The sequence below is a fragment of the Acipenser ruthenus genome, chromosome 4, assembly GCF_902713425.1.
Source record: "Acipenser ruthenus chromosome 4, fAciRut3.2 maternal haplotype, whole genome shotgun sequence".
In the NCBI taxonomy this organism is placed as follows: domain Eukaryota; kingdom Metazoa; phylum Chordata; class Actinopteri; order Acipenseriformes; family Acipenseridae; genus Acipenser; species Acipenser ruthenus.
Window position 1 is genome coordinate 78,646,368 of NC_081192.1, and position 17,486 is coordinate 78,663,853.

General features: G+C 36.6%; 1 protein-coding gene across 1 annotated transcript; it reads left to right on the top strand.

Annotated features, from left to right (window-relative positions):
• The first annotated feature begins 307 nt into the window (after positions 1-307).
• LOC117400128 (T-box transcription factor TBX20) lies at positions 308-15,237 on the top strand. The gene is made up of 8 exons (XM_033999572.3): positions 308-789; positions 2,196-2,430; positions 4,052-4,216; positions 6,558-6,666; positions 7,695-7,853; positions 8,377-8,453; positions 10,400-10,512; positions 10,871-15,237. The coding sequence occupies exons 1-8, from the start codon at positions 663-665 to the stop codon at positions 11,209-11,211; spliced, it is 1,326 nt and encodes a 441-aa protein (XP_033855463.1). The 5' UTR covers positions 308-662; the 3' UTR covers positions 11,212-15,237.
• Positions 15,238-17,486: the final 2,249 nt, after the last annotated feature.

The following is a 17,486-nucleotide window of genomic DNA, read 5'->3' on the forward strand; positions in this document are numbered from 1 at the left end:
GGTTCCTTCCATTTTAGGAAACGATCATTACACGTTTAAAAAAAATAGAAAAAAATAAAATTACGCATATGGTAACTGACAACATTAGTCTTTCTTTGCCAATCAATATATAATTAACTTGAGAAATCCATATTTTATCATATTAATCTTTTCAATGATCAAATACAGGTTTTCTAGTGTGACACGGATGATTTGAGCTAGTTTGATTAGGGTTAGATATCTCCTTCAGATCGTTCTTGACTCCGGGAATAGGCTGAGCCGAGTGCTGGGTCTGTCAAGCTCTGTGGAAGGTAGTGACGTAAAATTGATAGCGCCGATTGGCTGGTGGCTGATATGCATCGCTGAGGTACTGAAATTAGCGAGAGCGCAACAGAGTCTGGTTACCCAATACAGAGACTGCGTTGAGGGTTTAAGACCAGCATCACAGCGAGCGACTCAGAAAAATTACTACCACCACCACAACCAGAAATGTTACTGCAGTTCCAATCATCGCATCACTTGAGTATTTGCTAAATATTTCACTCACTTTCTCTTTGTGAGTTCGAGTTTGTTGAAGAATTGCATGAACAAACGAACTGCAAAGCTTTTTTTCCAGCGAATAATACAGGCATACAAAAATCATACATTTTTTGCTTTTGACATTTGTTCATCATTTGTTCACCATGGAGTACACTTCCTCCCCGAAGCCACAGCTTTCCTCCAGGGCTAATGCGTTTTCTATTGCCGCACTCATGTCAAGTGGGACAACGAAGGGTAAGGAAACCGAGGAGAACACCATTAAACCGCTGGGTAAGTACAACCGGCTCAGCACAACTCAGCTATTCTGAAATAACGACTTTTACTTACAGCATAATACAAGAGTTAACTTGTACTGGCAATAGCTGTGGTTATTCTGCACCACAAAAAACGACTTCATGTTTTATTTCCTACGGAAAACAGGAATGACAATGAAATTGCGTTCAGTCTTTATTTAAAAAAAATAATAATAATGACAAACGCAGTTTTAATAATTAACGGTGTTGCTTCTCGCCATATAACATATTATTAAGTGCATGACAAATTAGCTTTTCTGTAACAATATCTACAGTAGCCCAAGCTATACAAACTATTATGATGTGTTTTTCTATGTGCTATAAAAGTCTATTGTGTCGTTTACTTGTACATCTAGATAAAATATCTTTAAGGTTATGAGTTTTAACTATTTCAGTACTTTAAAAAAAAAAAACACAACATTAAATAGTTTAATTTAATGCTTCAGTGTTAATAATAATAATAATAATAATAATAATAATAATAATAATAATAATAATAAACACGATTCCTGTGTGGAGGTTGCATGTTCTCCCCGTGTTCGCGTGGGTTTTCTCCGGGTACTCCGGTTTCTTCCCACAGTCCAAAGACATGCTGGCTAGGTGGATTTACCTCCCTAAATTGCCCCTTAGTTGCCCTGCGATGGACTGGCGTCCCATCCAGGGTGTAGTCCTGCCTTGCGCCCTGTGTCTGTCGGTTTAGGCTCCGGCTCACCGCGACCCTCTATAGGAATAAGCGGTAACAGATAATGGATATGGATAAACACGATTCCAATTTCTCTATGGTCAAGATGTTGAATTTACCTGACAAGACTCTATATGGTTTTGAACATTTTTTTAGGCCTATAATATTATTTTTTTGGAGGTTTCTCATAATAAAGGAATTTAAAAAGTGTCAATTTCTAAATTGTTCGTAATTTTAATTTTAGTTGTTAAGGAGGTAAACGAATAATACCTTTAAATATGAACACTGATTTTGGTAACATGGAAACACATTGGTAACACATACAGTTGCTTCATGATGCATTTTAGTAGTACATTAAATAACAATGTATAGTTTTCTAACAAAAAATGTGGCAAACGTAATTAATAAATCCAACGAGTCTGCTGAAACTTAACAGCGCATAAGTGGACAAATTGAAAACGGTACACCCTATTGGATATTTTGATTTAGTTTAAGTTGTAAGCAACTAAGACGAAATAAATAAAACAAATAATAATAATAATAGTAGTAGTAATTATTATTATTATTATTATTATTATTATTATTATTATTATTATTATTATTATTATTATTATTATTATTATTGGTCAATGTGCAAATATATATTATTTTTAAAAGCTCTGTACTTATTATTTTATTTTTTATTTAACATTCTTATTCAGAACAATTTGTAGAAAAGTCCTCTTGCGGGCAGCCTCTGAACGACCTGTCGACTTTGGACCAGCACGGTGACTTTAGCGGAAACCCGTCTGCAGTGTGCACGGAGCCCCTCATCCCCACCACCCCGAGCGTGCCCAGTGAGGAGATGGCCAAGATCTTGTGCAGCCTCGAAACCAAGGAGCTCTGGGACAAATTTCACGAGCTTGGCACTGAGATGATCATCACCAAATCCGGAAGGTGAACAGAACCTTCTATAAATAATATCACAATGAATGACATACTAAAAAAAAAGTGAAAGTTAACCCTCTAGAATGTATACAAAACAAAGAGGCCAGGCTAAATAAATCATATAATTGCTGGAAATTGTAATGTGTATGCAGTTTAAACAATGTTATGAAGGCCACCGCAAATATAGCCTTTATTATTATAGTTTTATGCAGCTTTTACCAAACAACTGTCTCTTGTAAAACTACTCAAAATACAGTTTGAACGAGGTATTTTAGTTTAATCCGTTTTTTTTAAATTCCTTTAGGCCTTTAACAATAAACACCATGATCGATAAATGCGTATCACCTGGATGTACCTTAGCTGAGTTAGGCCTACATATTTTGATTTAAAAACGTGGAAAAATGAGCTCAGTTTAGTTTTAAAGCTAAAAGAAACCTAATGTTCCAGAAAAACACAGACAAGTCAGTCAAACCTGACCAAGTCCACAGCAATACAATACAAAAAAAAGCTTTAATAAATATATTTCAAGCATCTTATAATCTATAGCTTATACAAATACATTCAAAGCGGTAAAAAGTTTAAGAATAATACGTGGTGAAATCCTCGAAATTAAACAACAATCAAATAAAATGACGGAGGGCATATGAGTCGTTTTTATTTTGCATTATTATTATTATTATTATTATTATTATTATTATTATTATTATTATTATTATTATTATTGTTGTTGTTGTTGTTGTCTTTCAGAAACTTCCAATATGTAAAATTGTCTAAAAGCAGAAAGACAATTAGATCTATCTATTCAGTTTAACTAATTAATTAGCCCAGTTTAAAACGGAATGTTAAGCTACGACATCCTTGCAATATAATAGCACGTGCCAAAGTGTTACAAATTAAAAAGACACCGGTTTCAGATACACCCCGGCCCCTGTTCTATATGTTTGGCCACAGTACAATGATAATGTAAAATATACTATTTGTTCTGTATTACATTTTCATATCGTTTACCTTATCTCTAAACATAAGCCCAAAAATAAGATCAACATCTGCGCTATTAAATCAAACAACCTATCGGGCTTGATTAAGGCTTTATGTACAAGTATCGCTCTGTACGTAGCACCAGGTCTAATAGCATATTGTTTAAGAAGAAATACGTGTAGGCTAATTGTGTTGAATTAAAAGCAATCGTTTGCGCAGTCGGTTCCCCGAAGTGTACCGTGTCATTTTGATGGTTTATTTTACGCGTTGAATTCATTTAAATTATAGTTTTGACTTGTGCATCTGCTTTCACAGTACCCCGTCCCCCCGCAATAACATAGAATAATATCCTGTAAATTAATATTAATTGAGCTAGCTTCGGCATAATTTTATGACATCTTTTAAAAATGTCATACAGCTGTAAAACGCAAAACAAAATTAGCATGATAGGCCTAGAACCATACACAAAATAATGCGACTTGCCCAGCGCTAATGCCAGGGATTTGCATCAATTTCGTGCTTTAGTTTGGTATCCAAAACAGTGCAATATTAACTATTTCAGTACTTTTTTATGTAAAGGTCAATTTACTTATTTACTTACTGTAATGATGTTCCAAATAAATGTCACCGGCCATGTTTCATCAATACACAGGAGAATGTTCCCCACCATACGGGTGTCTTTCTCTGGAGTGGACCCGGATGCCAAGTACATAGTTCTGATGGATATCGTTCCCGTCGACAACAAGAGGTACCGATACGCCTACCACAGGTCGTCCTGGCTCGTGGCAGGGAAAGCGGACCCCCCTCTACCTGCAAGGTGTGTGTGTGTGTGTGTGTGTGTGTGTGTGTGTGTGTGTGACTTTTTAAATAACGTACAAGATATTGGTGTCATAAGGTCGTTAAATGCAGTCTTGCAGCCTATAGCCTATACCAGTATGTTTTCTGAAGCATAGAATAGTGCTAATGGGATCATTCACACTGTAAAACCCAAAGCCATTCTACATAAATTAAATCAAGTTACATTAACTTACAAATTCAAATTTGATTCATAACACTCATCCACTTTAAGTTAGTTGAACATTCAAATTTACTTTAGTTGTTCAAACGTAAATGATTCCACAAGTGTGTTGTGTTTGCTTGTCTCTTGTGTCCTCGTGCTCCCTTACATGTGTTAAAGTCCGGCGCGGGTCCGATTTTTACGACCCGTTCTGACCCGGACCCGCTACTACAGGACCCGACCGAACCCCCAACCCGTTGCAACACAGTCTTCTTACCCGCGACCCGACCCGACCCGCTTTAATAATACCTGCAACCAGTGGTGTAGTCGAGGGTATATGCAGGTAAACTCCGTTTATCCACTTTTAATTTGGGCAATATAGCGTTTACCCACTTCTCATATAAGGGATACCGAGTTTACTCACTTCTACTTTCCTGTGATCTGCAAATCCTGGGTTAAACTAACGTGCGCTTTGCTTTATTCATCGCTGCAAATAAACTGGTGAGGCGGAAGTACATGCACTGGTGAGTGGATTAAAGCAACAGTTTGGTGACATCAATATGGCGACTTCAAGTCAGAGAAAACTGTGTTGCGGCAGCAGGCAAGGCTGTAACAGACTTGCTGTTGTCTGCAAGAGACATTTTTAGAATGACAGGTGCTTCAATACGAAAAATACGATGCGATGCCAGTGACACCTGCAGAAGAGAAAGACTTGCCGTCACACCGCAGCTAGCAACTGGCAATTCCCAGCAAACGGTGGCCACGAGCTTCCTCCGCTCTTTACTTCAGGGTTTTCTTCCTCTTCACAAATCTATCGCGCAGTTTACTGCATCGGGCTTTACATTCTCTCCAGTCCTTTTCTTTTTTTTCTCTATAATACTCACCAACGCTGTTTCCATTATTTGGGCATCTCTATATTCTTTAAGTATGGGGTTATATAAAAGTGGATGTTTACGAACTTCTATTAAAAACGATTTGTTTTTTGTGCATATAGTAACATGCTGAATTAAATTTAATAATACATTCATACAAACATTTTATTATGCTAAGCAGTACTCTTTTGTATGACTTAATTGCTATGACATTAAACGCCAAGGTTAGATAATAAAAATAGTCATCTTTACAAACTCCATCAACTTAAATTCAAATGTATTTGCTATTGAATTTGACTACTTAAATGGAAGGGCAAAGTTCTTAAATGAATGGGATTCGGTAGGACTTATATTATTTACCTTCCTAAATGATTTGCCCTCAGAGTCGTCTAAAATGTTTAATTTGGTCTCCACACACTCCACATTGACAGTCTCCATGGAGACGTCCATGTTGTTTTGGTGAATCTCACCAGCATGGTGAGTCTGGTGGCTCATCGGTAAATTTAACGACAGTTCGTTGAGAGTCACCTGTTGACTTTAACAACAGTTCCAGTATCACAGTCAGAATGAATGCAACTGCTGTACCACCTCGGTGCTGTAAACACGCCTTCACTTCTCAAAAATACACTTTCTAGTAGTTATTCTGCTGCTGGCAGCAACAACAGAACAACAAAGGAAACCACAGTACTTTCCAACAATTACTGAACAGTCCGTGTACGATGGAGTCTGAACTACCAGTACAATCCCTCATTAAATACCACTCTAAAATGCCTCCTAACTCACCAAGTTTCTCCCTTCAGCCAAACCCTTTCTCTCCTGTATTTATATACGAATGGTGCAATATTACTGAACCGTCCGGGTATCGCTTTGTTGTTGAAAGATGTTGTGTGTGTCTGTGTGATCCTATCGAGCTGTCAGTCTGTAATTGGCTCTCTTCAGTTGCAGGTACAGGATTGGTTGTTTTCGTCAATGCAAAGTATTGATTGGCTATTATTATTATTATTATTATTATTATTATTATTATTATTATTAACAACAACAACAACAACAACAACAACAACAACAACAACAACAACAACAACAACAACAACAACAATAATAATAATAATAATAATAATAATAATAATAATAATAATAATTTAGCAGATGTTTTATCCTAAACGACTTACAAAGACCAGGGGGTTAATCAAACTGCTGCTGCATAGTCACTTACAAAAGGACCTCTGTTTTACGTCTCATAGCCTTAAGACACTGAATATTTATATTTTTTATTTTGTTTATTATTGTAGGATATATGTGCACCCAGATTCCCCATTTACCGGCGAGCAGCTACTGAAACAGATGGTATCTTTTGAAAAAGTCAAACTGACGAACAACGAGCTGGACCAGCATGGGCATGTGAGTTATACTAACGTATTTGTGTTTGTATTGTCTTTTTCATTGCTTAAGAAACGTTTCCACGTTTTAATTCGAAAATGTTTAAATAAATCAGTTTTACAAAGAGCAACATAAGAACATTCTATATGTCTATACTCATTTCTGTACTGGTTCTAAACATAAATGCGCGTCTTAAATATAGAGAAATAATATTAACGCAATATTATTCTGTTTGAGCGGTGTATAGGAAATTAGTTTAGCACCCCCGGTAGGTTAAAAAATATTTTCGAGAGCTCTTGCATGCATCTTAGTTGTTTCTAGCTAGTTTAGTTTAGTTTATTTTTACGATAAAAAAAAAAAAAAGTGCACATTTAGCAGTCATATAAAGTAACACCTTTTTGTGAAATCTTTCACAACCCAGGTTAAAATGCATTATAACACCACAGAGATAAAAAAAAAAAAAAAGTTAGACATGTTGATTGTAGAACACATTTTCAGTAGCATGTTATTTGTGTTGTTATTGTTTGTTTTAAAACAAAACAAAACATGTAAAGAAAATACATTATATAAATACATACCGACCCTTTTTATACTTTAATTCACTTGAAATAAACACATCTGCAGACACAAATAGACGCTTTTTATGCCCTCTGACTGACATCACTTATCAGTGGAGGAATGGCTCTTACTAAAGAAATCTGGATCCACACTTAATCCCAGCTGTCACAAGAAAGCTCTCAGAGACAGCTGATTCCTGGTTGCATTGTTGATTTAATTAAAATGATCAAGCAAGTCAAGACACAACTGCTAGACCAGTGGGTTCAGGTTTGATATGTTTTATCTGGAAAGAGTTAGGTGGTTTGTATTTTTCTGCTGCCGTCCTTTAATTGGTTCCCTAACAATTGCTTAGTTTGGTTGTAGATTGACTTAATTTAATTGGTATTACTGTGCTTGTAGATTGGTGTAGAACCTGTCTAATGCTTATTTTATTGTGTTGCATTGCATTGTAATAATCTTTTTCTTTATTGTCTCTCTCTCTCTCTCTGCAGATTATTTTAAACTCAATGCACAAATACCAGCCCCGGGTTCACATCATTAAAAAGAAAGATCACACAGCATCCCTACTCAACCTGAAATCCGAAGAATTCAGGACCTTTATCTTTACTGAGACCGTGTTCACAGCAGTCACAGCCTACCAAAACCAGCTTGTAAGTCTGTTTTTTAAATCAATTTTTATAGAAATTATGATTTGCTGTGTAACATTAAAGCTCAAAGGACATTTGATGGACATTTTGAATCTCGACTGACAAGAGGGGTAGAAATGTGGGCATTAAAATCGAGTCAGCATTGTGTCATTAATAATTCCACTTTCATGGTAAATAAAAAGGCTTTGTTTAAGGTTGTGCGCATGTGTTTCTATTGCAGACCTACGGCAATAGCTAGTAGTTTAAACAAAAATATATGCCATACAAATTAGGTGCAACTAGAAGTAATTCTGTCACAGAAGAAACTGGTAGAGGGGCATTTTTTTACTGTGATAACCTATAACAATGCATCACCGCCATCCATCCAAAATTTAATATATAAGTAGAATTCACCACTGTATTTTATAATGCTACTGTCCACTTGTTGGGTACAGTCAGAAGGGCTTTCTGGTTTAAACAGTGTGTTTAGTCTCCCTAAGTGTTTTTTTAAAGTTGTTGATCCACCTGTTTTTGCCCTGCATTGCAGATAACCAAGCTGAAAATTGACAGCAACCCCTTTGCAAAAGGATTCAGGGACTCCTCCAGACTCACTGACATAGAGAGGTACTGGGAATGTCATGTTTTCTTTCTCCAGATAAGATAAAGTGACTGTAAAGGCCCTTATTACCATAACAGATGTGGGGGTCCTACTTTGAACATAACCTTGTTGATCACTAGCACTTCTGTCCTGACAGCTGATTCAGTCCTCATTGACACTATACAGTGTTATTTAGAAAGAAAACCAATGTCCAAGGCAAATGACCTTGTTTATTAAAGTTGCTTTTCACAGCCATGACACAGTGAACAAATCTAATCTTTTGTTTACCCAAAATTATATAGCAAGCATGTATCTTTATTTATTTATTGTCTTTATTGCGTCTTTTGTTCTGGCTAGCAAATTGTTGAAATTTAAATTCATCAAAAAATAAAACGATAAAAGCCCCCCCTTTGTACACTACTTGCAGTGGCTTCTGTTGCTATCACTGACAATACAATCATTTAAATGTGATTTAATACCTAAAGATTTATTTCCAGAGAAAAAAAAAAACACTTTGAACTCTATAGTGCTTACAACCTACTATATATTTCACAGTTAAAAAAAATCTTCAACTTTGAAAACCTTATTTTTAGCCGAAGCCCATTGTCTCTGTTACAGCTGGTATAAAAAAAAGTGTAAACGTCATTTGTTTTTGGTGATTTCTTCAATTCCATTTTGTAATTGTTTTAGTGTTTGTCTCCTACTTTACCCTAAATTACTGAACTGAAACGATCTAACCTCCTGCCAAGTCAGTCTTAATCATTTAATGAGACATAAAAACCTAGAGCACTTCAAATTCATAGGACCAGATTTATGCTCCCATGTTCTAACATGACTCCACTTTAAGAAAATCCCAGCAATGCTGCTTGTTGATGCACCTCTTAGATGGAAGCTTTTTGCCAAACTTGTCAAACTCACTTCCTGGAGGGCCGCAGTGTCTTCTGGTTTTCGTTCCACCCAAGCTCTCAATTACTTAATTGGTCTAATTATTTGATTAAAAAGACATTGACAAATATTAAATATGTCCAATTGAACAAAACATGAAAACCAAAAGAGCCTGACACCCCTGCTTGAGCCTAAAGCCTGGTCTTATGCAATAATCATTTAAATGACTGAAGGGATCAATAAGACCGAACCACCCTGCCACTTATTAATGGGTGGGAGTTTGTGAATTAATAGTCTGATCATGGTTAAAAGACCCTTTCAACCCCCCCCCGCCGTAGGAATTAAATCTGATCAATTGATCTTTAGAGACCTGAAGAAATGGTATTAGTCTGGAGTCAGTTACTGCACTAAAACAAGCTGTAATTCAATTGATTGCTGTAACTGATTGAAAACAGCCCGTGTCAGCTGCACGAGGCTGCTTTTTGAAAAGATCTAGGATAAAAACACACATATTTATATTACATGCTGACAGAAATTGCACTTTCCTAACCTAATAACCGGAGTGATGTGAATGTATAGCTTTTATAATGTAAAACATTGCTCCCCAGGATTTATAAGAGCACTGTTTCAAAGCCTAATCCATGGGTAATGCAGTTAGAGAACTGAAGCACACTCTGTGTATGTGTGTGTGTGTCTGTTTGCCTGTGTATTACAAAGACCAGAGGTGACTCTAATGTATGCGTATGTAACAAAGTATGAGAAACTGGAAAGCAAAAACATGAATGTTGGACAAATATCAAACATATATAATACACAAATACACATATATGAATAAAATGTGTTGTATTGGTGGGCTATGCATTGGTAAAATAACCATTCGAGCCAGGTGATTTGACATGGAGAAACTATTTACACCAGGATTCATCAAAGTGGTCTGTTCAGGCAGGTGATCATTCTATTCAAGTGCCCTGTAATACAGGTCCAGCTGTATATCATTAAATATACTGCTAGTAAGTTATTACGAGCCTGGCTCGATGTCAGTGGTTCAAAGAGATATATTTGTGTTTGTTTTTTGTTTCTGTTGTAGGGAAAGTGTTGAGAGTTTGATCCACAAGCACTCTTACGCGCGGTCGCCAATCCGGACCTACGCGGGGGAGGATGATGGTTTAGGAGATGAGAGCCACACAATGCACAGCAGAGGTAAGAAACATTACAAACACAGCAAAGCAACTGCATACATTCCGTTCACAATATACAACTATTGTGTAAACCTGTATGCCACAGATAAAGGTTTATAATGGATACGTTGGCAGTTTTAATTCCTACAAGATAACACCCAGTCAAAAACTGTGATTGATATTAATTAATATATGATGTAATAACACTGAATCGATTGAAATTGACAAATGTTTTAATAAAATGTCCAAAGGAGAAAGACTTCTTTCTGATAGTTTCACCTCAGCACTTATATCTGAAAAATGACTCAAAGTATATTACTGTATTTACTGGCCTTGTTCAGTTCAGAATATAATAAATGCTCCTTTTCTCCCCGTCTCAGGTTCGGCTTTCACTGCATCAGATAACCTGTCCCTGAGCTCCTGGGTGACGACAGCCACTGGTTTCTCTGGGTTCCAGCACCCTCAGTCCCTGTCGGCCATTGGCACCGGCACGGCGTCCATCAGCAACACACTCCCTCATCCCATCCAGGGCTCGCTGCCCCCCTACAGCCGCCTGGGCATGCCCCTTACCCCGTCGGCTCTGGCCAGCTCCATGCAGGGAAGCGGACCCACCTTCCCCTCTTTCCACATGCCCAGGTACCATCACTACTTTCAACAAGGGCCTTACGCTGCAATCCAGGGACTGCGCCACACCTCCACAGTGATGACACCTTTCGTATGACTGCCTCGAGGGGACACCGACTCTTGTTCAGTGTTTAAATGATCAATTAAAAGGTAATAAAACAAACAATTTGACCCAGAGGAACTGGGACACGCCTCATGAAAAAGAATAAGTGCATTTTCTGTCAAGGGATTGTATCAATGTAAAATACCCTTACCAATGATGTGCATAGAAGAAGCATGGTGTTCTCGCGTGAGGAGAACAGAAGAAACTCTTCCCACAACCCACTGTAAAAGTTGTGTCTCTTCACCCTGGAAAACTCTTTGCTGTTCATCAGGTCATATTTTTTTTTGTTGTTGTTGTCAGGCTCTTCTGTGTGTACTCTTAGAAAAAACTATAGATTGTGCGCATTTCATTTGGAGTGGGAGAATGACCTCCTTCATCAGGAATGGAGCTAAGCTTTGGACAGGCACTTCCAGAGACAATTAAGTCACTTAACAGCTCTCCACAGACAGACATTAAGTGTTATTGTACAGAGCCTACCTGTGAACTGAACTGAAGGATTTAAACACAACGGGAAGGTCACTGGAAACAAAAAAAGGACAAAAAAGAAGTTAGATAACATTATAGAATACAAAAAATAAAAATGCGTTTGCTGCAGGAGATTTGTATATGGGCAATTTTGTTAAAATCAGATGCACTACAGAGCACATGCATTATTATCAGCTATCAGCCTGGTATAATGCGAAGCATGTTCAAGCCTAATGACCGAAGTAGAAATGTATGTTCACATGTAACTCATTTGCATTTCTGCTTCTGTAAGTTTTTTAAGTTGAGTTTTTTGTTTTGTTTTGTTATTCTATCTTCTTTTGTATGTCGTGGAACTCTCACAAAGATCGCAGTCACTGGTGCCAGGCCGTCATATTTCCTTGTTAACATTTTTTAAGCTCAGGCCAGGTTAGCAGTATGCACTTCTCTAAAGCGGACACACATAATGCGATTTTTAGTCCATATGAAGCCAGTCACTGTTTTAAATACAATTTCAGATGGGCAGGTTCAAAGACTGGAGTCCTGCTAATCCTGTATTGGTGGAGCTCCAGCAATACCTGAAAATGTTGAGAACATCAACACTTTGCTCTGGACATTTATCCAGACAACAAAAAAGACAAAAACAAAAAATAACACACACCTGACTTTGTTGTAAATCGAATGAAGTCAGTGCGTGTCCATTTTATCTACTGGGATTAACAGACCCAAATACACAAGCTACTGTTGTGATAGTGAAGGCATGTTTTACCCAGCAAATCAATACATTTTATATACAAGGTTAGGTGTACATATTTGTGAGCTAGACAACAATGGCCTTGCATCAGAGGTTTTATATAACAATATAACTAGGCATTTTTTTTTGTGAATTTTCATAATCTTGTCCTAGGTGTGTAGCAGGATACTAATCATTTACAAATACAGTATGATCACAAGTATTTGAACACTTCCCCACCTACAAATTTGGTAGTTTTGGCATTCTACCGATGCTTCCTAGTCTAAAAGACACACTTTTTGTCATATATTAAAATTATACTTCAGTCTAAATGTTTGAGTGTCAGGCTGACGTTTCATTAGCGATGCTCAGAAGTGTGGATCTCTTGAACTGACAATCAGGGCAGTAAGGACTCTCTCTTCACTGTATCAGACTCTTTGGAAATATATATCTGGTCATAAGAGTAAAACAAATGTTAACCTATAGGTGGGGTTCAGGGGGCGGAGCTAGGCACCAACAACCTATCCTCTGCTGTCATCAATTAAATCTACCTTATTTAAACATTAGTCACCTCTACCTCGCTGTCTTGTGTTTTTTCGTTTCCTCCTCCTCCCTCCTCCTCCTCTAGCATCTCAACTGCCTTTGCATTGGTCTCCTCTGGGGGGTTAGTGATTCCACTTTCTTCAACCCTTTGTTAAGCTCCGCTTCATTTACCTCATAGAGGAGGGTTCTCCATGAGTCAGAGGGGACCCTCGGCCAAACCCTTCCATCTGCATGTATGTTTCTTTTTAGGATTCTTCTTTCAGGTCTGATGCCTCTATGTGAGGGTCCCCAAGCGGTGGCATCCCTCGTGTTTGTCGGGTCTCCTCAAAGACGGTGGCCCCTCTCCTGTTTGTCGGGTCTCCTCAGCGACGGAACCCCCCTTCTATTATGTTGGGCTTCGAAGAGGCGGCACACCATGCATTATATGTTTTAACAAATACTAACTTTATGTTTTCTTTCCGGTTCACGAGCCTCTTCGTATGTCGGGTAACCTCAGAGACGGTGCCCCTCTTGGTATGTTGGGTCACCTCAAAGACGGTGGCCCCCCTCCTGTTTGTCGGGTCTCCTCAGCGACGGAACCCCCCTACTGTATATGTTGGGTCAGGAAGAGCCGGAACCTCTTTTGTGTTATTAATACTAATTCATGTTTTTCTTTCCGGTTCACGAGCCTCTTCGTATGTCGGGTAACCTCGGAGACGGAGCCCCTCTCGTATGTCGGGTCACCTCAAAGACGGTGGCCCCCCTCCTGTTTATCGTGTCTATCGATCAAGTAAATGTTGGGCCTTGAAGAGGCGCAGCCCCTCTCTCCATGTGTATATGTTTACTAACTCTGTCAATAAACACTATCAGGTGGCATAGCTCCTCCCCATGAATTGGTAGTTGTACAGTAAAAATGTGCTTTCTGGGTACGTTATGAATGTTAAGAAATGTGAAAAATATTTACATTATTTACCCCCCTCTCAAGAAACATGAAGTATACTACAAGTATATTGACCATGCATGCCATCACACCAATTGTACTCGGCAAACTGCTTTTCACAAGGGATGTTCTGCACACATTTTTTTCTTTAGTTTACGACTTTTATTGTGCTGCATTACAATGGTTTAATTTCAAGGAAATATATTTTTCTAAAGGCTTCTGCTTTTAAAACACAGGAATGAGGGACACACTCTGATGCTCCACAGCATTCTTTCAGCCAGATGAATGTTATACCTATCAACTGGAATGTACAGTACCACTGATGTTCTGCAAAATTACTGTTTCACCAAATCTGTGTTTAGATATACAGTACGATGAGTATGGGAAGCCAAATGATCATTTAGAGATATCGCTAAACATCTGAAGTATCTCAAAATCATTTTAAGATATCAAAAATAGATATAGAGATCGATATCTTGAATTGTTTTCCAGATATCTTAAAATATATGGATAAATATGATATGTCGAATTCATTTTAAGATATCTGTAAATCAATTAGAGATATCAAAACATGAAAAAAAGTTATCTCAAATTGATTTACAGGTATCTTTAAATAATACGTAGATATATGTAATTAATGTGGATTTTACTAGAATGGTAGGCAAACTCATGATTTAGAGATATATGTAAATAAACAGGAAGTCATTATAGATATCTCCAAATGACTTCCTGTGAAAATGCTCTATGTTTTGAACAGACTGCATGTCTAGAGATATCTTTAAATGAACAGGAAGTTATTTCGAGATATCTTAAATAATTTAGAGATATCTTTAATGGACAGAAAGTCATTTAGAGATATCTTAAAACGATTTAGAGATATCTTTAAAAAAGCTTACACTTTATTTAAATAGATATTCAATTGCATTTTAAGATATCTCTAAATGACAGTTTGGCGTACCACACTAGCAAAATCCATATGGTTTACAAATATCTACATATTATTTAAAGATATCTGTAAATCAATTTGAGATGTCTTTGTGTCATGTTTAGCTATCTCTAATTGATATTTATAACTTAAAAACTGCATAATGCTGATCTCTCAAAATGTTTTAAAGATATCTGTAATTCAATTTGATATATCTTAAATGTTTTACATATATCTCTAAATATTTTAAGAGACATTAAATTGCTTTTTAAGATATCTCTAAATAATTTGGCTTGCTATAGATAAGTATCATGTATTCTGTATAATATATTTAGAATTAGGTGATTGTTTTTTAAAGTGCAATATATTTATTTCTGCTCTAAATTGATAAACGCATTGTTATGTAATATTTGAAGCATTAAACGAATAAATGTTATTTGTAAGCAACAAAAGTATATCACAAAATAGTAAATATATATGTGTGTTCTGTTGAAAACCTGTGTGTATTGTCTTCAATGACCTAGGGGAGAGGTTGATCTTAAGTGATTTTTTTTTGTTTGTTTGTTTTTTACCTTTTCAGTCCCTTGATTAGAGAGCTCTCGTCTTAAATATTGTAGTTATACATAAAGGTTGTAACATAGTGCAACCTTCAAAAAAATAAGTGTGGTCTATAAAAAAAAGCTGCCTCTTTTCCCACAAGGTGTCCCTTTTTGATCTCGTTGGGAAGTTGAAATCACGGGAGATGTCATTTTCAAATGGGTTTGATGGAGGCAGGTTTTAAATACAGACTCACATGGTAACTGCGTTGACTCCTCTGTGAGGATTATTTTACTTAAATCTACTTAAGAAAATACTTAAATCAGAAAGTAAAACCCATAGATGTATCAAACACATGTAAATCATGCTTATCATGAAGTTACAATGTAACTTTTTAAAAAAAATAAGTGCAAGTGATTGGGATTTGACAGGGCTGTATTTGAAAATTTCTTTTGGATATTTTATTAATAGTTATGTTGTAATTGTTTGTAAAATGTTAACAAAGATTTGAATAGACCGATGTAATACAGTTCCCACTCTATTTGCACAGCAATCAAAAGGTTAATGAATAAACAAATTAAATACATCAATAAATAAATAAAAAAAAATAATACATAAAAACGAAGTAAGGACATACATAAATAAAATAAAAAATAAATAAATAAATACATAAATAAATAAAAAGCGAACTACATTACATTGACACCTTTATTTATTTATGTATCTATTTATTTATTTCGTTTTTCATTTTGGCATTTCAGTGTGGTTTTTGAATTCCATGTACTAGTGACACCGGCTTAAAATTCAATTTGTGCAAGTGTGTCATATGATTAGGGTGACCACCTGGCCCCACAATCTCGGGACACTAAGACAGAACAGGATTTTGAATTTGCCCCTAAACAAAGAAATTAACGTGTTAATTAGCTACTGCCCCATTTGCTCAAATGAATAAAGCCAACAATTTTAAAATTATAATAATAACAATTAATAAAACGTATGTATTTTTATTTGTATTATTATTTAAAGTAAAAAAACAAACTATGTATTTTCTGTACATTTATATTAATATTGTAGTGTGCACGGGGGAAGGCTGCAGCAGGATTGGTAGGTGACGTAATCACACACGAAGACATAAGCCCGATATACTCTCCTTGCAAAGGAGCCGGCATTTTTGTACAGCGGTATCGGCGCTATGCTTTCGTGCGAGAGGTTCCGGGTTTGGGCCCGCCGTCCACCTGTGTGATGCACCTGCCTGCGTTAACCGAGATCACTACAATATGAATCAAATCAGTAATGTTGCTCAGCTGTAAGTAGCTAGGTCAGAGGCAGTGAAAAGCTGGCTAGCGGTTCCTGACCCATTTGTTATGTGAAGGATTTCACCTTGAGTAAGGTAAGTACGCACCCTACATGATACTTTGTTGTTGTTTGTATACCCTTAGTAAATTAATGGTACACAAAAATATATATATATTTTAAAACAAACAGCATTTATTTACTTTAACAGGTTTATAGACTAGCATAAACATTATGCATGGACAAATGTGATTGCAAAGTTACGTTTTTCCAAAGGATTTACTCATGAGTAAAGGCAGTACATGTGCTTATTAGAATTACTGTATCGTACTTACAGCTTATCTACTCAAACAACATGGTTAAAAAGCCCCTAATAAATTATCCATATGACGAAATTATGTGATAATTCCCTATCGAGTTGCACTGTTCTCCCATTTATACTGTGTCATCGTTAACAATAATAACAGCAATCAGGTTGAATCTATTTCCCTACTTAAGGGTTTGGCATCTGTCATAAGTAACTATAGTACTTTTTGGTAAGGGAGCAATTGCACCCGACAGAGAAAGTAAACAAAAACAAATAATATGATACAAAAGGTATTTAGATAAAAACAATATTAAAAGCAATTAAATGAAATATCATTACACTGTTAAATAACCCATCAGATGGATGCAATAGAATTTTAACATTATACATATTTTCGAATTAGCGTGACGACGAATGCATTTCTGTTGGTTATTAATGCCACAAAATACACCCACTGCATACTACATACCATGTGACAACTTCAACTTCTGCTATGAGACAGCAGCTCCAGGCAGCAGTAAAACCCTCTTGGTCTCAGGCATGGTGTCCT